The sequence below is a fragment of the Varroa destructor genome, unplaced genomic scaffold (genome assembly GCF_002443255.2).
Source record: "Varroa destructor unplaced genomic scaffold, Vdes_3.0 BEIS01000005.1, whole genome shotgun sequence".
NCBI classification, from domain to species: domain Eukaryota; kingdom Metazoa; phylum Arthropoda; class Arachnida; order Mesostigmata; family Varroidae; genus Varroa; species Varroa destructor.
Genome location: NW_019211458.1, coordinates 26,114,375 through 26,139,233, shown reverse-complemented (window position 1 = coordinate 26,139,233; position 24,859 = coordinate 26,114,375). Strand labels below are relative to the sequence as shown.

The 24,859-nt window shown below is 38.0% G+C and overlaps 1 protein-coding gene and 1 long non-coding RNA gene across 8 annotated transcripts; one reads left to right on the top strand and one right to left on the bottom strand.

Annotated features, from left to right (window-relative positions):
• Positions 1-46: 46 nt before the first annotated feature.
• Positions 47-23,371, top strand: mRpL33 (mitochondrial ribosomal protein L33). Of its 7 annotated transcripts, none has more exons than XR_015329415.1 (5): positions 47-308; positions 2,123-5,907; positions 13,350-13,474; positions 13,658-13,786; positions 23,049-23,067. XR_015329415.1 is itself a non-coding variant. In XM_086991651.1 (3 exons), exon 3 carries the CDS (start codon positions 23,071-23,073, stop codon positions 23,245-23,247), a length of 177 nt encoding a protein of 58 aa, XP_086847777.1. In that variant the 5' UTR covers positions 11,894-12,031; positions 13,658-13,786; positions 23,049-23,070; the 3' UTR covers positions 23,248-23,371. The 7 variants fall into 7 exon arrangements, 3 of the variants coding, with proteins under 3 accessions (XP_086847777.1, XP_086847776.1, XP_086847775.1); XR_015329414.1 differs by having other exon boundaries at positions 97-308; positions 2,123-2,545; positions 2,958-5,907; positions 13,350-13,786; XR_015329413.1 differs by having other exon boundaries at positions 47-288; positions 13,350-13,786.
• LOC147755478 (uncharacterized) lies at positions 22,823-24,842 on the bottom strand. The gene is made up of 2 exons (XR_015329418.1): positions 24,701-24,842; positions 22,823-23,238 (listed from the first exon to the last, which is right to left on the bottom strand). It is a non-coding gene; the product is annotated as an uncharacterized LOC147755478 (long non-coding RNA).
• Between the last annotated feature and the right edge of the window lie 17 nt (positions 24,843-24,859).

Below are 24,859 nucleotides of genomic sequence, written 5' to 3'. Positions count from 1 at the left end.
TTTGTCGCGGGACACGTTGTGAAATGTGGCTGTTTCCCGTAGGCTCTCGTGATCTCAACAAATCATTTCATGATTCGTAATTTCTTGAAAAAATTCGCTCGACTGACGAATGACACAACAGAAAGACGAGTTTCATTGAAGAAACGACTATCGAGATGATAATCGTTTGTGTACCTCAGCCGACTAACATATAACGGTGAACTTTAGTTTACGAGCGAAATTCAAATATAGAAGAATTTGAGAAAAGCAAAAATTCTGCTAAATTACTGGCAATACTGCACGAAAGAGGTTATTAAATGAACAGGAAGGTATATTTATATGTTAAATAATAAATAGTAATAATAAACATAATAATAATAGCTATATCTAATTTAAGTTCTTTATACACTGTGTTGGCGTTTTGATGCTACATCAGTATTTTCTAATATTAAGTTTTAATAATAATGAAGACATGTAAATTTGTTGGCAAAATTGGTAAGAAGAAAACTGTAGAGTTTTGTCGTACAATCACCAGCTCAGCTCAGAAGCGAATAGCTCAGAGGGAACTGTATTCTAAAAGTCATAAAACAATAACACAGCCATGGCTTAGCTGGAGGCGTTAGGAATCTAAAAAAGACTAAGCTTGCTGACGATAGAGTATCATTTTCCACTCTTTTCACCCTCTTGAAATTTCAGCGCTTAACACTGCTTATCATTTCCGTCTTGCACAGTTTGCAAGTTTATCACGGGTAGCAATATAGGAAAATCCCAATATGAGCTCAAATTCATTAAACTTGTAAGCAAAGCGCGAATATCTTGATTAAATAAAATTCGGCGCTACTGAAATTTGCAGTTCCGAAATTTGGCTAAAAGTTTTTGTAGAAATTAAAAAACGCAAGAAGTACTTTTTTTACTTGGTAATTATCATGTCGTACGTTAGCTTGATGGATAAGGAAGCACCGTTTAGATAGATAATTCACTTAAAACCCTTTATAAAACGATAGACTATAAAAGAATATGTTGTATTTATCTGTAGATATGCGTTTTTTGTAATGCGTCTAATTAATGATATTCGAATGATTCATAAATGGCCTGTGATTTCGTAAAGCAAAGATCCTTTTTAGTTATATAAAGTGAGTGTGCTCCTTGTCTTTTATGTTCGAATAAACATTTTAAGAATCCATAAGCGGGTAGAAATACAGGCAAACTTGCGACACAGTGTTCTATCCTAAAGAACACTCTACAAATCTTATAAAACTAAACTTCTCGTCTAATTTAATATCAATTTTATTCTGAGTTCATCGAATCGGGTGTGAAAATTCAACAAGAACAGGCATAGAAACTTGACTCATATAAACACTGCATTCTTAGTTGTAAGTAGTCGAACTTGTCACTACAATGAATTAACTAAGATAATACCCGTGATATACTTTAGCAGTTTTTAAGGTTTCTATAGTGAACAGAATCATTTATCGCTCCTAATGTTGCGGTAGATTTAACATCCTAAACTCAATTTCAAGCTAGTCATGCCTTTTCTAAGCGCTATATATATATATATATACCACGGTCGAGACCCGGTGATATTTAATAATGATGAAACAAAGATAAGAACAAGGACGCAGATTGAAAAAGTCTATATATATATATATATACACATACATATATATATATATATACATATATAGAACACGGCACCTGTTTAAAATCTTATACAAAGAGATTAGTTGCCGTTTGCATTTCTTGCGTGTGTTAGATGTGTATTACTGAGACTCACGTGTGCTCAATATAGTCATCATTCACAGCAATTACAGCTTCAATTCCAGACCTGAGCCACTCTAATAATTTTCAAAATAATCATTTTTAATCCGCATGTAACTTTTTGTGCTTATCACGCATTAAATTATGTTAGTTGGTATAAAATCACCAGTGTTGTTCCAATACATTACGTTGAAAAAATTTCAATGGAAGTTCAATTATAAGGTAATAACAGGGTAAGTGTCTCGAAAAATGCTAGGGATCACATCGGCCAGAAAATATAAAACGTGTAAAAAGCCTCAAAAAAACTAACCGTTGAAGCTTATCTAGATGACCCGGCCGGCAAATGATATCCTCCTATCAAAATGACTGTTTTTTTTTTCTGCAGGAGACCCTCTCCTCTAGGTGTATCAAAACCTGCCCGTTGCGACAAATAGTCTACCTACGTTTGTCCTAGTTTAGGTGCCGTATCCTGTATATACATATCTACAGTACATCACCTTTACTTCGTTCACCCAATCTCCTATTACCTGGCTTTCCTCCTGTCCACCGGATTAACTTTCCTCATTAGATTGCTTACATTTTCGTTTAATTTAATTACCCGTTCTTTTTGTCACTCTGCGTTCAAGCGGGATAGTAATAAAATATATAAACGATTTAAGATTTAGATAAACTTTGAAGTTTGAATAGATATGCGAACTCTGAGGCCGTATCAGTTCGGAGAGATTGGGATTAATAAAAAATCCCATGACAATGAAGAAGGAAAGGGGAGAGTAAACATTATAAAAACTGTGAACATTACTTCAAGTCCGTAAGTATTATATTTTTTGAAAAATTAAAAGTGTACTTGTATTTTAGCCTTTAGTGATATATTTATGAACTGTTGTCATAATAATAATGACTTCTATTAGTAGATCATCAAGTGGACGTTCGTATTAATTTCCATGTGCGCCATAGGAGTAGAAACCTATTAGATATAAAAATGTCTGTTGTAACTTTGGTCTCATCAGGTTCCTGCACAGTAATATCTATCAGTTCTGTGTGTAGAATGGTCATACTAGTTAATGTATTCTTGCTAGTTCCGTAAGTACTGTGCGTACTTATTGCTATGTGACTGTTTTCAATGTACAATTTAATGGCTAGTACATACCTGGTCAATTATGATTATTTATAAATATAAGAGTAACAGAGAACTCACGAAAAGCGGTCTCTCTTTCGGTAAGGCCCGCCATCCCACTTTGTCTCGTGCTCCTGCGATTACAGCGCCCTCATGGGCTTCGAACACTCGTGACTTACGCGGTGTCAACGGCATCACAGCCATTTTGTCGTAGAGGCTGGTGAGTGTGGTGTGGCGTGTAAGCCAGGCAAAGCATGTGAGCATTAAATACGTGCATTCGATTTTTTTTGTTTGCTAGCTTATAATGTAGGCATTTCATTATTTTGGTGAGCAAAATTGACTGTGCAGACAGTTCATTCATTATAAATAAAGTGTATTTATTTGATTTGATGCATTGGTTAGTTAGATTTATAATATGATAATATACTAATGTAATATAATGACCTGTATTATCTATTCCTCTTTTATTTTAGAGGTCTGTCGATTAACAGCAGTTTCGATGTTATCATTTGCAGGGTAAAAAGTTGTAGGTTTAGAACTTTTTTAACACTTAGTTTTTTCCTCAGTTGAACCCTGCATTTTTGCAACACGTGTAACATACGTTTATTGGCCTGGGTCATTTGGTCAATGTTTTGTAATGTATCGGCATTTCCAACCAAGAGTAAAAGAAATCTAGTCAATTTTCGGCTCAAATATTTTACTACTAAATGCTTACGCATGGCTAAAAGCTATTGTTTTACGATGTTGGAGCTCGTGGTCCCTTACGAGGGTTATCCTGGGAACGCAAAGTGAAGTAAATTTAGATTGGGTTCTTCGAAACGCTTTGTGTCGGCATGACATGCGTTTACTTTATTCCCAAACATTTACGCATAGAGATCATATTTTAAACAAGATAGCGAAAATAAATTATAAGAGTTATATGTATAGTTTTGCAAGATGGCTTTATAAATTGAAATTGTCTCGTGGCACGATTAGAAGATACGAAATATATTTGCTGAGATGTAAGAAAACTATAGATGATCCATAGTCTTAAAGCTTGTGGTATCGCTCTAGATGCATTGGGTAAATCAAATGTTCTGGGTTCTTCGAAATAGGTCGTTTTTCCCGACGGACGTTTCTTCTAGCTCTCGAACACGATAATTAAAAATAGTAATAGATGTGTTTATTAAATGTCCAAAATGTATACACTATTTAACGGGTTATAACCTTTATTACATTTTCAGTGTGTAATTAAGAATAGTGAATGCACAAGGATCAACTTTTGAAGCGAATAACTTTTTTTTTATGGCAAGTATAGAGGAAATGCGAAGACAGTTTCAGGTATGGAGAAAATTAGTTTGAAACGGAGGATAGTATTTTCAGGATATTTGTAGATAATGTTTCGCCAGAGAAAATTAAGTAAAAGATTTCAAGTCTTATGACACGTTGTAATTTTGGCATGAGGATAAGCAATCAAGTGTTTAAGATGTTGTAAATTGACATGGAAGGAAAAGTTACACATATGTAATTTACTTTAAAATTTAAAAACGGTTACATGCAAATTGAAGTTATATATTCTAACTGCGCTTAGTATTTCAACGGCTTAGTCATATCTTTCACGAGATAATATGATCGGAAATAAATGAAACATTTGGGCAAGAGCAAGGAGAACTACATTTTCAAAGAAATTGTTTAAAAAACTTTCGCACTCCTCTGTAGGTTAGTGGTAAGTACTCACGTTTCTATGCAAACTATGTAATAAGATATGTACTAGATACATGGTACCTGTTAAACATATCAAACTGGCAGCTTATATTGAGTCAAATAAAGAAATATATTGAAATTAACTGTGTTTTTTGTATACATATATTTGTATGTAAAAAGAAAATGCTAGGGCTCGGTGTACCTGCTCCTTTACATGGAACTGGTACTAAGTTACCCTAGCTATATAAAAAATAGGGCAATTTCAAGAAAATACATCACACAGTATTTTCCACTCACACCCTATGACATTATCGGAAACTTTGAGAAGTTTGTTTTAGGCTTTTTGTAGGCTCCTGAATAAGATAAATAGTTATGAAAATAATAATAATAATAACCAAGTCAAATGAATCAAATCAGGTAACGAACAAAGTCAAAGCAAGGTTAGTTACCTGTAAATATTTCAGTAATTTTAGATATTAAAGCTCTTGTCTCATGTAGAAAAGAAAAGTGACTGTTCTAAGGATTCGCCTGACATTTTTAGATTTTTTATTTAAAGTAAATGAAAATATAAGATCGCATAGTCACAGAAGGAGCCATCTAGACATAATTCGAAGTCTGTTTGCAAATGGCTTCATTTCATGACTGTAGTATAAAACCGCTACTATAACCGGCCTCAATTAGGTTTCCCTACAGTTTTTCCATCAAACATGCTAAAAGCTCTTAAACGCAGCCCATGTAGGCTTAATTGAAACCTTAAATTGTTTTTTTACTTTATTGTACAAAGTTGTGTATTACACAGTTTGCGAGAAAACGGCTTTTTATCGTTTAAACTATCCCAGTTGAATAATATGCGATTGTGTTAGATGCTGATGTGACGGGTGGGCAGACTGTTGCATATGGATATCGTCCAGCGGAATCGCTGCGGACGTAGAGGGTCTAACGGCCAATAGTTGAGGATGAGCACCCAAGCCGAGCGCATGAGCGGGATGACTCAAACTGGCTCCCGGATGAGGTACAACGGTTGTACCAGTTCCTGCTACTGGAGGTCCTGAAGAACCAGCATTAGATTGAGTGATCAGACATGTCGTTTGAGCTTGTTGGCTAGGTGCACCTGGGCCCGGCAAGGGTAGAAGGCCGTGCTGCGCGATGTGCTGTTGCAGTGTTTCATCTATACCATATAATGGAGCAGGGTCATAGCCGTTCAGATCATAGAAACGGCGCAGTACCTGTGCACAAAATAACGTATTGTCACAATGGTGGACGTTGCTTAATATGATAGTATTTAGAAACGCTTGAATCGATTTATATAATTTGCTTGCAAGCAAATTATACAAGGCAAAAAGACTGAAAATGTAACTGGAACAAAGTCTAAGGTAAGTTTCTAAAGAATATGATAAGGAGCCTGATTTCGATGAGTCTTACAGAAAAACCATTATAATTACTTTAGTGTCGTTTTTGCCTTTATAGCTATGCCATCACGACAAAAAAGGGAAAAGGATGTTACCTTTTTGTGATTACAATAAACGGTTTTGATTATAAAATATCTTACGCAGGTGACTAATAAAGTAACGCAAAAAGAACAACGCTCCTAGTGTTTACATCGGCTAAATGTAGCATTATAATAGGCTAAGGGTTTTAGTAAAGTATTTACAGCTAAGCCTACTCCTCGAAGACCCTATGATGCATGCTTATTCATATATGTCGTTGTTTCATCCGGTGTACGTTTTAAAAAAGCTGACACAGTATGTATCATAATTAACAATATATAAAGAGAAAATACAACTGCGGAAAATATCAAAGCATTACTCGAGCTCTGTGTTGCGCTCTTACGAAGTCCATTTTTATGCATTGTTTTTCCTGTGCTAACCTCAAGAGCGGCATGTATTTCGCGCTTTTTGGGCGGAGCGAGTTTGAGTCCCATAAATTGCTCGTCGAAAAAATCGTTCTCTTCAACAGCTAATAGGGCTTCATTGTCAAGTTTTATCTCCATCTGTTTCTCTAATTGCTCGAGTACTCGTAGGTCTGAGGGTTCTAGGTCGAATGGCAACGGACCCACGTCGTTGGTCGGCAGAGGTGTGTCCAAATCATTATTCTCAGGTTCGAAATTCACTCCGAGCACTGTCCTTATGATAGATTCAATGCAGGAAGAAACATCCTCGGTAGTCAGTTGATTCCACGCCAACTTGACAAAATGCATACATCTTAGTAATGAGATCTGAAAAAATTAAAGAATTACTAAAGAGACTCACAATGCTAGTATATAATGAACAAGAAAAACAACACAGGATTCACGCAACTTGATTGTCTGCTATCTGTGGAGTATTTGTAGCAGAAACCAACGAGCTTTGAAAGTACTGGGCGAAGTGAGGATTGTTGTGTCTTTAGTTAGAAGGTCATGAGAATGTTATGATAACATAATAAGGCGCACATCTTTTAAGCGGCTTTCTTATGTTTAGACAAAGATCTGATGATCTCATTTGGGAAATACTTACAGTCGATGCCTGCTGAACCCTTTGGAGAGAGTAATCACACAGTACTGCTAGCTCTCGAACCAGGTGTTCTCGATAGCGAAGCTTGAATTTAGCTACAAGGCTTTCCAGTGGACGGATCTGATACGGCAGGTATATCAGACGAATATTCTTAAGGATCAGATGAGGCACTCTATGGGCCTATTGTTATGACGGTACATGCAAATATATTTTTTTGTTAATGTTTCATTCAGCTCATTAGGTAATACTTTGAATAGGTTTACTACTAATAAGTATACTTATACGTATTATCTAGAATTTGTCGATAACTTGGAAGCGATCCCATGTGACTGTCGTACTTAATGCTCTCTAAACGAAATTATAATTCACGAAGTTATAATTCACAAAATGATCAGAGATTTTTCCGAAATTCGTAAATTATCCGCTCTTCGGAAAAAACCTCTCATATTTTTTTTATTTAGTTATGCTAACGAAGACGAATCATTAATAATTATCAGTCAAGGAATCAAACATTTGAAATCAGTTTTAAAATACCGGAATGTCATTGGCGACGAGAGCAATCTTCTTGTTGCTTTTTGCGCAATCGGAATCTATTTGTTGTAGCCATCCGTGGAATATGTTTGATGTCATCATTGCTCCAGGCGAGTTTGTGTACAGAACGGGGTATTTCTTCACGCCTTTGAGACATGCAGGTTCTGCTGTTCGCCCAATAAGTACAGGTGGCATTAGTGCAGACCCGGATCGATTGGCACAAAATAGAATTGCTACTCGTTCATGCGGATCAACAAAGAGTTGTCTTTCTTTACTTGGTGGTGTACGATAAAGAAGCGTGGCTTCGTCCATCACATATACGTTATCTGCCGGACAATATAATAACAGATTTAATTTTAATTTTCGACGTTCTCCACAGCTAAGAGCCTTCGAAGCAGTCTTTTGCATTTTATTTACGATCAACATACACTTGAATCTATTCAATCATACAGTAGTATGCTTACAATGACTAGATAACAACGTGTATATTTGGAAACATTGCAACATTGCCAGCCTTATAATAAACACTAGCTTTGAATGTGAAATGTAGTTTTAAAAGTTCGGTTTGAATTAGCCCGTAATATAACATTTATTACCAGAGTTCTATCGGAAACTCGTTTTTTATATGAAATATAGAAAAAGTACGCCGTGCGATGCTAGAATATGCATTATTGGTGTACTATTACATTTAAATGTTGCACGTTTGTCGTTAAATAATTAACGATCTCTTTTTGTCCATTTGCTTTATCTGCTTTCGTTATCTCGTCTAAATGCTTCGAGTTTTAGCTCCTGTACCGCTGCTAAACATTGTTTCAGACGGTTGAGTTCGCTTAACACGAAACAAATCACGTCTACACCCAGTTTCATACCTAGATTATTTAATTGTTTCTAAATTAGAGCAAGCACGCACACTATCACCACATAACTATAACAAGAGTATAGAGAAACAACAGTTTCAATGCAAATACAACGTCCTCACTAACCGTGTGCATAATTTGCTAAGACCTTCCTGAATTCGGCGAGAGCAGATGACGCCGCGTTGGTTTCTGTTTCAACAGGTTCTAAAGCGGACGTAAGAGAGCTTCGTAACAAAACATTGTTTCGTAGTCGCCACCTATAGAACCAACCCTTTGAAGCTTTCCAATCGAATAAACCTAGCTCTTTCGCGAGTTGATTGGCGCGGCTAGTAATCATTACGCCTGCAACGCAATGCACAAGAACAGTAATAATAATGAGTTGTAGAAAGTAAAAAACCGGACCTCCTATCGAGAATGGCAGACCGAATTTTTTTTCGATAATCAGTGTCGTGTGACATTTGCAGATTCGTCAGAATTATCATTAAACGGAAGCTATTAAACGGAAGATTATCTTATTTCGTGCATGCGGTGTGTTACAAGTGTTAAAGATCCGAGGTACTTTCATGAGTACAGGCGATTAGAAAGCAAATAAAGCGTTCAACATCCCGGCGCATATGCTTAGATTTACCAATCCGTGGACCATATAAGCAACACGGGTAACACCTAAAGCCGTTGAGTTTCCGTGACTGGCATGCTTGTTAGCCCTCTTACAATATTTTTAGGTCTATAACGTGCTTTTGAAACAACATAGGTGGGAACATAGGATAAACTTGCCATTGAATGCTGTTCCTTTGCTAACTTCGTCTTGATACCACTTAAGCAACTCTTCCTCAAGCTCTTTTTGAGGACCAACACGAGCTCTTCGCCTATTCAGATTGCCATTGTTTAGAAACTGACAAAGAATCCGTTCTTGGCTTGATTTGATCCGCGAGATCTGGCTCTGCGAGACATTGAATTCGATGGCAAGTTGGCTTTGTTTTGCTCCAGCCATCAACTTCGTTAGCACTTCCACTTGAACCTTCAACGGAAGGTCTTTACGAGCCTTGCAGGTTGTTTTGCAGGCCTCTCCAGATACTTTCGCTGCACTAACTTTTGACCCACTGGGTTCCGATTCGTCAGTCGAATCGGCAGCTGCTGTCTCGTCATCTGTCATAACGGTATTGCATCGGAGTTCGAGTCAAAATTCCTGTAATTATTTAATCAAATGTTATGCATTTGCTATATCAGTTGAAAAATATTTTAGCCGTGTCATTTATGTATCGATATCTTGGTTAATTCGTCGCAAAACAAAAATCGATTCAAGCTATAAAAGCATTATTACAATGCTTCGAAGACAATGTTTAAAGTCATTCCAAATAGGAAATGTAACCATATCACGGCAGTACACATATCAATAAAAAGAGCGATGAAGTCTATGTTTAAATAAAATAAGCAACAGCAAATATGTTCAAGCAAATGCTTATAGGTTTACATAAAATAATCCACTGCCGTTTGTGATAGAATATTTATTATTCTGCGGTTGACAAAAAAATAGGGTTCTGTATCCATTAACCCCAATATAGATAAGGCTTAACATAAAATCATTTCAGATAGCATTTTCGTTAAGAGCCTGTTTCTTGCCGAAAGTGCGCAAGGCTCTTAGAAGCACCTCCTAGAAATCGATGATACAAATACAACCTACAGGGCTTTGTATTACTTAAGCGCAATTTTTATTCAATTGACGCAATGAATTCCGCTTTGAAACATTAGCGATAGACCAGTGAAAACCTTGTGTGTCTATGGGGTTTTTCCGGTCTGATTAGGTATTCGGAACTCGTCGAATCCCATATGGACAGCGTATAGGTACTGAGCGATAAAGGCCTTCCAAGTCGCTCAGACTGAACCAAATGCTAAAACAACATCATTAATCAGCTTGCCATAGAAAGAAGCGCTGAGAAAGAACTATAAAATTAATTTTCTATTGTAGCTTTGTCGTTATACTTCTAGTCGTTTTCGCAACCCGAGACGAGCGAATTCACTGCATGAATCTTGTCTGTACTCTTCAATCCCGAGCTCCACGGGCACACTAGCTTTGCATGCGTATTCCAACATCTCATTTTTATACATAAACAACGCAATTCAATCCTAAGTCTTATACAGTTGAAAACTGATCATAATGCTGGTTATTAGTTCATGATCAGTGATATCAACATATGGTATACGACGGTAACTTTCTCGATTTACAAATGATGTGAGACATAAAATTATTGAAAACGGAACGACATATGGATATACTAATCAATTCAGCAAACACACTTCATACCAGAAAAGAGACATTGTCGAAAACCATCAGTCATAAAAATGCCTAGGAGAACCAGACTCAGCACTGTCACGAACAGCGAGAAATCTGCAGACCAACACGAGAAAAGCAAAAGTTTGGTATGGTATGATATACCACAGCCAAACATAACGACATACTGAGAAGTTGACGCTCCTCAGTCTTACGAATTCATTGAACTTGATGAATCGAATCAACTTGGCCCTCACAATGAGTTTCTTCACTAAGAGAGTAAAATCTGGAGCCGTAGCGTGACAGAGTTCATGACAACGCAGCTTTTGCCCTGGCCATATACAAAGTTGGAAAGCGGTAAACAATCCCGTACCTTTTTGTCATTAACGCGGAATTCAGTCTCAGTTTAAGCGTGACCAGTAATACATTCAAAGACAACCTGAGCACCACTCAGTCTATTTCGTAGTAAAAACTCAATGTAAGATGCCACCGCTTTATCCTTTCAGAAACATGGCAAGAACAGAATAGAAATCGGACAGAATTAACACATTTAGCTTGACATTGGCGTTACAATAGTTTACGCAAAACGAGCTCAAGCCCTACCTGCTCCTCACCTCTCTATAAGTTTAACGGAGTGTGTAACATAACCATGTTACATGAAGGAAATGTTCAGAGCAGTTAAGACGTCGCTGCTGAAGTATAACGTCGGCATTTGGGTCCATTGAGTTAATGACTATTACTTTATTGTAACAGGAAAAAGCTTACATTTTAAAGTATTTTGGAAAAAATCCCCATAAATAGCTTTTTAGTGAGTAGTCAGCAGCCATATGCTTGCACTTATTTGACTGAGACGCTGTTACACTGTTGCACGATCCCATGTTTGCTTGATTTGATGTGATTGTGGCGCCTAATAATAATAATCCCGATAAATCTTCGGAAAGCTGTTTGTCGTAACAAACGTGCGATCATCCGCTACATTTGGTATCAAAACAAAGCCAATTTTTGCTAGAACAAAACAATAAACCAGTCAATGCTAAAAACCGTGCGCCGCTTTCAAAATTTAAGCGAAAATCATATATCATCCGATCTTTTCACGTTAGATGAAGCATTAACGAGATTAAAAACTTCCTACTTTGCCGGAATCGACGACCTACGTTACTACCAGTTTCATGTGGTTCTTGAAAAGTTCGAGAAAGATTTTCACGAGGTAAACCGGAAGATCCTCAGTAGTGTTTGATTATAGAGGGCTCAAAATTGAAGAGGACTTTGAAAGTCACCTTTGATGCACCTGCCTTGATTTAGAAAGGCAAGCAGTCGTTTTGGAAAAGAGAATATGAATTGGGTTACCTAGGTAAGCTTTAACAGTTAACTCTTCTGAGACTTTTTGCACGTTTTGCATTTTTGGTACTTCTGTGCTGTTAGTACCTTAAAAATTAATTTCGTTAGATATTTTTGTATGTAGGGTATTTGAATGGCACTTATGAATTTATACCTACCTATTGCGCTATATGCACGGCTGTGATTAAAACGTTACTCGCGAATTAAAAAATAATACTTTCAAAATGACTAATGAGTGTTTTACTTCCTAAATTGATCCTATAATCGCAGTAAATGATTTTCACAATTAATAGTTGTGCTCATTAGGAACAACGCTTCTAGCACCCCCGAAATCTTGAAATCTGCTTTTATCTACAGTTTTCAAACAAAGTATAAAAAAAAAATTCGGATGTAAGCGCCGCACTTTGCGAATAACCTAAACATATAAACTACATGGTTCAGTTCAAAATAATGGGAAGCTCAGTCAGAAAATCGTCGTGAATTCCTCTGTGAGTTGCAGGTTCATTCAAAACAAAAGAGCTTTACCTATATATTATAAAGTTTAGCCGCTTATGAAACATTTCGAAGGCAATAGAAAGGAACTGTTAGCTGATGTTGTCTAGGTGCGGACTTCTATCAATGCTCCGAGCTTCATCGGTATGAATTCTGTCTGACCGACATTGTAATGTCGGTCATCATTCATCTATTCTACTAACTATTATAATTTTACTACTTATTACAAGACTCTAACTACTACAATGCAGTATATTCATATAAATTTTAAAAAATAGACGAGACTGGACTATCATGCAAATTAACTACGACGGTCGGACACTAACCAGGGATACAAACTTGCCCTGATTGTTCCATCTAATCAAAATTACTTTGTTGAATCTAACATTTTGAAAGAGACCTAATAACACTCGAAATTCGTATGTAGAGAACTCTAAATCTCGGACGCGTACCCCAATATATGTAGATATTGCTGTTTATGTATTTCATTGCATGCAATTCATATTTCAATAAGCTAGACTTCTATTATTATTATTTTGCAGGCAACGAAATGCGGTGTCATTAGTTGGTAATCACTATCATTAGAGGTTTCATAAAAGACCAAAGTTCTCCCTCCATATATCTTTTTGCGTGCGCTTCTTTTTTGTCAAGAAAGATACACACCATTGTTTTTGATTATTGCCTCCTTTTTCGCAGCTCAACTAGTTCGAGGACTCCATTTTTATTCGAAAATTTAACCACAATATATATGTAGGTAATGCAATAATTTTGCACCTTTATTTTGATGATATACCATGACCAATTTATTATCACGTATTTTTTGTCGTAACTAATTACAGTAAGGGAGTCGAAACATGTCCATTTTTGCTTTTCGGTTCGGAACTGGAATTTCTCATCAAATGATGACGCCTAAAATACGTTCTCATCTTCAAGCATATCCTTAATGGAAAACACTACTAAAACGGTTAACATTTAACATTTATTACAAAGATATAAGCTACAGTTGGGCGACCATTTCATTCACAAGCATTTACGAACCCTCACTAGCTGGTTCTGCTGCTCAACTCCCCTGGCATCTGTATAGTACTTTCTAAATTATCAGTCAAATTTACTCAGTTTCCATTTCTTAAACCTTGTAATATTATAGGCCTAGCTACCTCTCTGGTTCGAGATGCAGATTGTATTCCTGATCGAGTCCAAAGTAAACGTCGGGTGCGACGAATGTGGTGAGAATCGTCCGCTGATTTATACTCCTCAGCACACTGAACGTCAATTGGTGAGTCGTCAGTAGTAGAAGCCTGATAGCTCTTTGAGAGTGTATAATTCGCCAGAACCTTTAATATCCTAAGATGATAAACCAGTTTTCATTTGTGGACTTTAGCGTCCGTGACTGCATTGCCGCTTTCGGGACGCCACGCTGACCCGGTTTAGAGTTATGCCAAGTCAGGTCAACGCTCACTAGGTAGTCTTCTTAATACCAAGGCTTGACCTTAATATAGTAATCTGCTGGCACAGGGCCTTGTAAAGGTCTACTTTTTATTTGCAAAGACTGCCACCTGGCCCATCGACGAAGATTCTTAATACTATTTATGGGAACTCTTTGCAGACTGTTATGACTGTCTTAACGTACTCGGGATCAAACCCTAACTGTAGATACTTTTGAAGAGTTGCGAAACCTTCCCTTTTGCGGACCTTTTCGGCCAGCGTAGACATATTGGCTTTATGGAGTATGTACAGGTGTTCGCGGCTAATTTCCGGTAACGTTTTAAGAGGATCGTCAAGATATTGGAATCGCGCTTGCATTATAGTCTGAATCAATGTCATACAGTTCAACACAGATGACAAATAACGTCGGGCTGTAAGAATATCTATCTGAATTTGGATAACCCTTGAAATCTGATCAAGAACGGATTCGAGATCAAGCCCGTAGTCTGAGCACGGTAATCGGCAGTACTCCATATGCGGCTGTAATAACGTTTTGCGTTTTGTATGTGAACTTCTGTAGCTTTTGCAATAATGGTCTCAGCGATAGTCTCTAGTCAATTCTGCATGTTCCTTATCTTCGTTGTATCGAACAGATAACTGCGCAAACTCCTTGCAATCACCCAGTATTTTGACCAATTGCAAGCAAGTGCAATTTGCGTTTCAGCGTTTCGTGAAAAAAATTCGCTGTTTCATGCAAAAGATAATAGTAGCACGCGATATTTGTAAAGGACGTGGGCGCCAACGTGCGCTCGTCCCCGATCTCTGTGCAATGCGAAAGAACCAGTTTTATTAGTGCATAGGTAATAAGTTTCTATAGAAACTTGTTTCTTGAGTAGTCGACAGGGTTCCAGCCACAATTTCAGCGTTTAAATGATCTGGAAGCACTTTCGGAAGAGAACTCTCTACTGGGAATGTTTCGTAGAGAACCTTCTGATAGAAGATCTTTTTTTTGGTTATGTACCAGTACAACGGCAACTCCACTGGTATCGAACTGTGGCTGTCCCGCTCTAGTGACCATTTGCAAAACGTCCGTAATCGGATAGTCGACATAAGTATTAGTTTTGGTGGCGAAATATTCCGTGTCTTTCACAATGACCAGATGAGCATGCAGGTTGACGCCCCACGCCAACGTGGCCGTCGCTATCAACATTTGAATCTTATTGTTGAGAAAAAGTTCTTCGAGTCGATGATCCTCTTCCTGCAGCCCGGCGTGATGCATTCCTATACCAAAGCCAAGCAAATCGCGCAAATCTTTATCTCGAACCTGATTCTGAATATGCTGCATATCAGTGACAGTCATACGCAACCACTTTTGTGGGTTCTCGCTATTGACGACGGATGTTCGGAGAGCCTACGTTGTTAACCGAATCTGCCTACAGGATGACACGAAGCTCAGCCCTGGCTGATTAAGCGAATGCTCTAGAATTGCCTTGTATGCGGGCCGATTCATAATCGCCATACGTGAACAATAGTGTTTGCCCAGATGACCTGACACATGCACTTCGAGCTGCACTGGTCTCACTGATGACTTGAAGTTGAAAAGACCTACCTCAGTAATCTGCAACCAGTTGCCCAAATCATACTCGTTTACCAGCGCAGTGAACAGGCTTATGATACGCGCTTTATTAAGTGAAAGTGTTCATGAAGTTCGTTCATGACACTATCACTTCAACGACCGGGCCTCGGTCTTCGCCGAGAAGATAAATCTCGTGAATCACAATGAGAACCACATTCTATACGTAGCGTCGCGTTTGCCGCGAATTGGATTCTCCGTTCCACTTCTCTGGCAATGTCGGAGTTTGCAGTCGTCCGGAAATCCGGGATAAAGTCTCCCATCAACTCGACCATGTTTAGACCAAGTTGGCCCACTAAACTTTTATTTCAATCGTTGACGCGTTCTTTTATCAAATTTTGCGGTGTTCTTCCATGTTGAAAACGCCGGACATAGCTATTTCCGCAGTGATAGTTTGACCTAATCCTGTAGACGCACCCAGAAGCACGTCATGGTTAGTATGGTATAGCGTGTGAAACAGCCGCGTTTGAATTGGGTTAAAATGCATGAAATGATAGAGTGATTCAAAGAGCTCGTTTTTCAGAACCGTCTTTAACAACGGCTGAAGGTCAACCAGTTTCGTGCGGGGCATATAGACGCTTGGCAGAATCAAATGCTCAAACGGCATAGGGATCTGGCCGTCGGAATCCAGCCACCTGTCAAAATCGACGTGGATCAGATACTGTACAGGTAAAGGATCACTCACAGGAATCGAGAAGACGAGGTTTTGTGATTCTGCATTCATAATCTGCTTCTTTTTGAGGACCAAATATTCCGGGTGTGTGATGTTCTCAATCTCTGGGTCTTCCACCTGATTCAAAACGCTTCAGCATTGTGGTGGATCGGATCACTCCAAACAAATGGCGGCATAATATTAAGCGATACCCTCAGAACCGTACGAATTATTGGTTTTACTGAAAACTCAACTTCAATAAACGGCACATTTTGTGCAAATTGATGGGTAAGTCGTCATTGTGACTTATTATAAACAAGTTGTCCAACTTCATCCGAAGTCATATTTCTAAGATGCGAAATGGTGGCATGCTTTTCTTTTAACATTTGAAGCGTTTCCTCTGTCACACCAGGAAACTGACGGAATGAGTTATCAAAGTGTCAGATTTGACGCTCAAGCATTTTTGCGTTCATCAAAAAACGCTACGCAGCAAGTGAGTTTCCCTTTCGAAGCGCCATCTCGAACAAACCAATTTTGGTGGCGTTCTGAGCAATGCAATTTGAATCCGACACCAATGAGAACGTCTCTACATTGCCCCTCGATATATAATTTTGAATCAGGGTATTTACATTTCCGCCTTGTACACCCTGTTTTAGAGGCAGTTCGCAGTTTCTTTCCTTTAGTTGAAGCTCGTGGCATACGTCTTCGCGCAGTTGTCGTTGGTCAAACTCCTGCGCGTAACTGACTATCTCTAAGCCGTCACCATCCTGCATTGACGATATACGACGCTCAAACCGTTCGTTGATTCTAAGCACTGTTTCATATTTAATATAGAAGCAGGACGCAGTACGGCCCAGGTCTGTTGCATCGAAGCTTCCTGATTTCTCATGGTATCAACTCATTTTAGCTAAATCTAGTTTTTTGGAGGCCGCGATAATGAGCTCTCGGCGGTAATTGATCAAACTTTGATCTTTAGACACAACTTTAAATGTGACTCCCTAGACAAGCGGATTTTTCTTCATACGCACCATAAGATATGTATAATTTAGCCAACCCACGGCCTCATCCACTATTGTAACTGTGCCAAGAACGATTTCAACAATCAAACTGTCAACCAAATTCTCATGAAATTTACCTTTAATTATAGTTTGATTAGTCATATGCGAGATGTAGTTGTTCATTTTAGCATGATGCGTAATGATCACAGCCTCGCCATTTTGCTGGAACTGAGGGCGACCGGCTCGGCTAAAAATCTACTGCACATATAGAATTTTGAGTTCGACAAAGCAGCCGTTTTGTGAATTGGTGTCTTTAATGATGACACAGTTGGCGGGCAAGTTCACGCCCAAACAAGAGTAAACGTACGGAATAGCACTGAAATAACGCCTGCCGAGAAAGCTTCTCCAACGAACTTTTGATCCTGTCGAACTATCTTTGTGTGGTGCATGCCCATTCCGGACGCAAATATCTGTTGTAGCTTCATATTTCGCGAACTTTGTAGCCGTTTCTTGAAGGTTTTATACTGTACATGTCTATTCCGCAAAAGGTACTCAAGTTTACCATGCTCAGTGGTAATTTGCATCATCACTTCGGCCGCTCGGAGGGTATTGTTCCGCCAATCAATGAAGACCATAACTTGATTGCTACTCTTGATTATTTCGAAAGCCTTTTCAAGAGCGACCTCATCCATTCGCTGTACTTGCTCCATTTTTTTTGCGACCTTCGATACCTATGAAGGTTTGCGATAGAGGTACAGGTCTAAACGATGGTCGAAATAGTACAGACCCCTGGCTGTGTTTACTCGCAGAAAATTCGCTAGATCCACATAGCTCTGTAATGCAACAGACAAATCATTAATACGAAGCATGGACTGCATACTTTCCACCTGGCGAAGGGTGCGGGCTACGAGGGCCTCAAGCACCATACCACGATCACTACTCATTAAGTGAATCTCATCAAGAATCAGCAACCTGCACGTCTCCAGAATCTTTCCTGTGACCACGTTCCACTTCTCTGAAGTCGTAATCAACATGTCAGTTTTCGTCATTTCCATTTTAGTCAGTTGCAAGTATCCAGTTAGCTCCCTAACAATAACTCCAAGTGAAGAGGGCCTTCAGGCAAAATTTGACACCCTTTCGCCAGCTAACGCCTTCACGGGGGCAATATAAACTATTTTGAAATCGTTCGACACACGATTGATCGTTTCATGAATGTACTTTCGTACTAGGCGCATAATCGTCAGCATGGCTACATTCGTTTTACCGGCTCCAGTGGGTGCACAAATCAACATATTATCGTTCAGTTTATGCGAAACTGGAAAGACTCCACCTTGTGTAAAGATTCAGATATTCTGCACTTAGAAATGTCATCTGTAAGGTTTCGTCCAGAAAATACTTAGATGTTAGGTGGTACACCTCCGGTAGGTTTTGATCTTTAAAAGTATATAAACCTCATCGTAGTGGGGGTATAGTAGTAAGTACATAAACCTTCTGGGGGGGGGGGGGGGGCAAGATTCGAACCGCCTACGAACGCTTTTGTGCTTCGTAAGTAGTAACGCATAACCGCTAGTCATCGTTGCCTTCATTGTTATTCTGGCGTTCCCCTATGAGAAAGATCCGCCTGATTTCGCACCGTATCGCTGAGCTAGTTCTATTTGTTTTTGCCTTCATAATTCGTCTGTAGTTAGATCATTACTGTCACCGTTAGTTATAATCTCATGGAGCCTTTTCTCTTTCGTCATCATCTTTTTCATTTTAATATAACTCACAGTCGACACACACGGTCTTTTCGGGATTTTTAATGTACTGTTGTGCTAAGATTATTGGTTTGTTGCTTCATGCGACAAAACGATCAAAACCTGCCCGAAATTAAGTCAATGCAATTGAATCCGATTTTTTCGAAAGAATCAGCTGATACCACATCGTCTTCGTCGCTGAATTCGAAACAAATAATTATAACGTCCATAATGTCTTTTGGGCACATATCGCGATCATGTATATCCGCTTTCATGTAACTGCAAATTTTCGTTTTAATCCAACGTGCATCAATAGTCAGTGGTTTTGGGCGCTAGCCTACCAGATTGTTCGTTAGTTCTCTAAACAATATCACTGAAGCGCTATCGGTTTTCGACATCTTCGACCGGTTTCCTGAGCACACAAATGAAATCTTTCCGAAGCCAACTGAGAGAACATTGCATTCGGAAAAACTAAAAGCCTTCACTTTCTTTAAGAACTTATTCTCGTTATCCTCTTTTGAGGTGCTTTGCAGAAGAGAACCCAGCACCTCGCCACAGGGGTCACGCATAAACATAACATGTTCGAAAATATGCTCAAGAATTTTGCTCGAAATAGGTGCCACTAAACATGTGATCGTAATTAGACGTTCATTGCGAAGAACTTGATTTTCCTCAAATATAGTCAATGATTGGATTGTCTGTCACGCGGCTTCGTCAACGTCACCCAGTGCTTCCTGACAGAGAATTTCCGAAATGACTTTGTGATTTCTGATTGTGAAAGTGCCCAAACTTGTTCTTTAATACGTTCTTCAGCTTTTGCCAGTTTGCTTTCGCAGAAAGGCCTGACTTCTCAAGAATAACTTCTTGCTTAATCTGGCAGAACCTGGCGGATTGAATAAGTCCGAGTCGAGGAACCTTTCTCCGCGCCATAGCCAGGACAAAAACAGCCACTCTGTAGGCATATTTCTTAATAAAATTATTCGACGTTCTGCCATCTGAAATATGAAGAAATACACTGGTTAGAGATTAACGAATGATAGCCGCCAAACAGTTATTCAGGTCAAATCGTTTTGTACATACAGACTCGAAAACCATTTGACAACAAATTATGATCCCGGTCACATGGCTGTTCTCCCATTCTAGGAAAGTAGCCCAGTTCAAATTAAATGTCTATGCACTACTTGTCCAATTCGCATATTAGTAGAATCCATTTATCATCAAGGTCGTTATGAGCTTTTACAATTATTTCACTTCAGTCACTTAGCACGTTTCGAAAGCGCGACGAACGATTCACAACTATTGTTTATTCTGATGACTCTTTAGTATTAGCTGACCTATCATTTTTTTTTGTTTAACCGCACTTTTTCTTCATTCAGTAAGCAATTACTAATTTTATATTTTGTAGATCCATTATACTACAAGAACGCACATCAATACTATACCACATATTTAATTATTGCATGTAGGCAATATACCAGTTAGAGCATCTCGAATCCACATGCCGACAGTGCACATACTAATTAAGGTACAAATAGTAAATACCTACCGAAAACTGCACATGAAGGCTTGGCTTCCAATTTTTAAATCAAAAAACCCTTTCAGCCTCGAAGGTTTACTGTTAATGCCAGCACTATTAATCAATGATAAATGCTTGAACAGCTAAGAAGCCAACTCGTCTATACTAGGCGCTAAAAAACTAACACCCCACCTTCGATGACATGAACACCAATAACAACAATACACTGATAGGAATTACAGGTATCGTGAAATGTTTCGTGTTCGTACTTCACAAGCAATTAACTAAGAATCAACCTTGCTAAACGGTACGTCTTACTTGAAGAATTAATTGAAGCAATTACAATGGCAATAGCAGCTCGATAGAATAATGGACACTTTGTTGACGTAAAAAAAATTAGAAATGAGCATAAAATGAATAAAATAAATTCGTATGCTCCCATTCAAACAAAAAGCAAGACCTCTGCTATGAGCGTTTGAATTGCAGGTAGCCATGATACGCCGCAGACATACTCAAATCTTGTATATTAAACAATTTGTCTGTTGTGTGCCTGCTCGATCAAAAATGAATGACGCATTATCCCAAAATAGAGCTTTTATGATGGATTAACTCCTTCACCAAATTATTCAAAGCAACTGGCAACAATGTGGTAATACCTTTGGAAAACAAAAATACTTAATGAGGGTTTCGTTAACATTTGATGAGAAATCTTAGTATGAATCAAAGCTTTGTATCTCTCCCTCTTTGTTCTCTTCCCATAGTTACCGATTACATCTAACATACGGAAGGACACCTTCATTGCATTCATACTCACCAGAACACAAGTTATTCACGTTTTTCCGCATGCGATTATTGAAGCCACCGATTGTAGTATTTATTTAAGCAAATATCGCAACAGAACGAGGAGTCGATCTGTAGCTGCGGAAATCTGTGTTTCTTCCATAGAATATCATATTCACCCACAATGAACGCACAAAACAACCTTGACCATATAACTATTATGGTTGTCACTCACCAATGAAGATGTTTGGTTAGTTAAAGAGCATTTAGTTCACTTTGCACAAATTTCGAAGTGATCGAGAGAATCTTCTTCTGGATACGAACTATAGCGAAGAAGCGGAGCTTCGTCGATGAGCAAAATACTCTGCTCCCGCCGCGGTGGGCGATATCGTTGCGGTGCAACAGCATCTGCATCAGCATTTATTGTGGGACACGTTGTGAAATGTGGCTGTTTCTATACCCGTTCTATTTCTCGCAGGCTCCGGTCATCCGAACAAATCGTTTCATGATTCGTAATTCCTTAAAAAAATTCGCTTGACCCACGAGTGACACAATAGAAGGACGAGTTTCATTGAAGAAACGACCATCGAGGTGATAATCGTTTGTGTATCTCAGTCGACTAACATCTAACAGTCAACTTTAGTTTACGAGCAAAATTCAAATATAGAAAAATTTGGTAAAAGCAAAAATTTCAACTACTAAATTATTGACAATATTGCATAAATGGGGTTATTATATTAGAATATAAATAATAAATAATAATAAATATAAGAATAATAGCTGTATCTAATTCAAATTATTTACATATTGTGCTGACACTTTAATGTTACATCAATACTTTACGATAATAATTATCTTTTATTAAATTTTAATAATAATAGATAAATGTAAATTTGTTGGAGAAATTGGTAAGATCGACAAATGAAAATAAATAAGTAAATAAATAAATAAAAGTAAAATTTTGTTGTACAGTCACGGGCTTACCCCAGAAGCGAATAGTTCAGAGGGAACTATATTGTAAAAATCATAAAACAATAATATAGCCATAGCTCAGCTGGAAACGTTTGAATTCTAAAAAAGACTAAGCCTGTTGACCGGAAGTATTCTGTACAAGGCAGAATAATGCCTCTTTGTTACGTCCCCTCAATGTAGTTACTGATAAATCTAAGAAAGAACCTCAAAGATAAAATTTAAGGACTGATAAATGCGAAGGGAATGATCATCATAATGACAAGTGCAGACACATGCAGAACGAATATGCTTGCCGCTTTTTTGATACTACTACTGAATATTTAGTTTTCGTTAAACATCTCGTCCTTGTTTTTGAACTTTGCTTTTTCTCAACTTTGGTCCTAATAAATTCCGGCACTTAAAGTCATTGTAAATTCATTATAGTGGGCATATTTGAGTCACACTTCAGCGTATCCAGGTAAACAAATATTGCCCCACCCAGAGCCGCTATTAATAAAGGCCTTCGCATAAATCGAGAGCGTCTTTTTTTACATGCGTTGTCTACATTGCAATTGTCTGTTATGCGAAAATTATATAAAAACCAAATCGGAATTAGACCAGTTTCCAGGAATGCTCAAGAAATTATGAGTTTTATTGATTTATGTGGTGTAGTTTGTACAACAGCTGTCTTCAACTTTGCGATGACTGCAATAATTTTGTTTTAGCCAAATAAGGTCGTTTAAATTCAGCGACATGATCTAATTTGAACCAACAAACGTAATGGAACGCAGTACCATATTTAGTCAGTAGTCGTTCATTAACTTCTTCATTTTTTGTTTTTTGACAGGTGATTCTTTGGGCTGCTCGCTATGACTAAGGTTAAAGCGAAATTTGTGCTCGTTTTATTGAGGAGTTTAGTTTCAAATCACCCGGTCGTTGTACGTAAAGAGCGGTTGGACGAGAAGATAACGGCTTGGCGGTGGGATCCATACATACAACAGATGGCCGTCTACAAGGAAGTGCAGAAGATCAAGAGTCTGAAATAATAGAAGTACATAGTGTTACAATGAAAGAAAGTTCTCAGTGAATACTGAATTTCAGTTTTGCTATGGCCGAAAAGAAAGCTTTAGTGGCTAATAGTAATAAAGTAGTATGGATGTTTTAATTCAATATTGTTTATGCGTTTTGTTATATTTAAGTAGCCAATTGGATTGAGGGAGTATGTTGCAAGGGAACGTTAATGAACCAAGTAAAACCTAAATTATACATGCAATAATACGTTGGGAAGCTTGCAGTAAATTCTAAACAAAATAACATATAGGTCCCAAAAACTATAATGTGGCGTCTATTTCTTAAAGAATATTTTGAGATCAATCCATTGATTAAATTAGTCGTATTACTGAGACCTAATATGCGACATTTGTGACGCAATAATACGCAAAATGATCTGGAAAATTTAATACAAAGCTCAATATATTAACTGCTTATTTAATTAGACAAGTAGATTTAAAACTTGCAAATCGTTGATTTCCTAGATCACAAACCTAAATGGGTCGTAAATGTTCGAGCAAACTGAACGCAAAACAACGAGTACATTTCGAATGTTTCACCGTACTCTAGCTTGTTTTTTAAAAGCCTACTAGTTTTTGAACCATTATTAGGTCTTTATCATTCTCCATTTATTTTTCAAACAGGACTACCCTTATGACGGTTCGGGGCAGTTACTATAAAAGAAGATGACGACATTTGAAATTTCAGCACTCGATAGTGCAACTCAAACTCATTAAACTTGTAAGTAAAGCGCGATTAAATAACATTCTGCGTTATTCAAATTTGCAGTTCTGAAATTTGGGTAAAAGGTTTCTATAGGAATTTAAAAACGCAACAAGTGCCTATTTTTCTTGATAACTATTACATCGTTTCAATTGTGTTAGCTCTATGGATAAGGAAGCATCGTTTATATGAATAATTCATTTAAAATTATTTATAAAATGACGGACTATAAAAGAATGTGTTGTATTTATCTACCAATATGCGCTTTTCGTAATGCGAGTAACCAGTGATATTCGAGTGATCCATGAATAACTTGTGATTCCGTAAAGTAGAAGCCCTACAGTATTTTATATAAAGCTAAAAGTCAGAGTGCTTCTTGTTTTTATATTCAAATAAACGTTTTAAGAATTTGTAAGCGGGATTCGTAGAAATACAGGTGGATTTGCGGCGCAAGCTTGTGTCCTAAAGGACACGCTACAAATCTTATAAAAAAAAAACTTCTGATATGATTGAATATCAACTTTGTTATAAATCAGGTGTGAATTTCGGCACAATGCAACCCGCGCACAATCACCTTAATAGGTACCCCCATAATGGCGTAATGCGTAACTTGTTTGTCTGCTCTTTCAACGTAGACACGATGTTTCGTTCTAGGAGTCAGCCATTTGATAAAATTCCTAACGGCGGTATTGAACGTAGAACTTAAAATATTTAGTTTAAATTTACCTGAATAGGTACTGGGGGCGCTGGTAGCCGTGGTTCAATACAACGCGCGCCATCTTTATCGTCATGTAAAATCCGTAGCAGAGAGCGCGCGAAAAGCATTTAGCTGACAGATGCATCATATGCGCCACTCTGTTCTACAGCTAACACAGGCGACAGAAG

Excerpts from the sequence above, each read along its gene's own strand:
- mRpL33 (XM_086991651.1), top strand. The coding sequence starts at position 23,071 with ATGACTAAGGTTAAAGCGAAATTTGTGCTCGTTTTATTGAGGAGTTTA.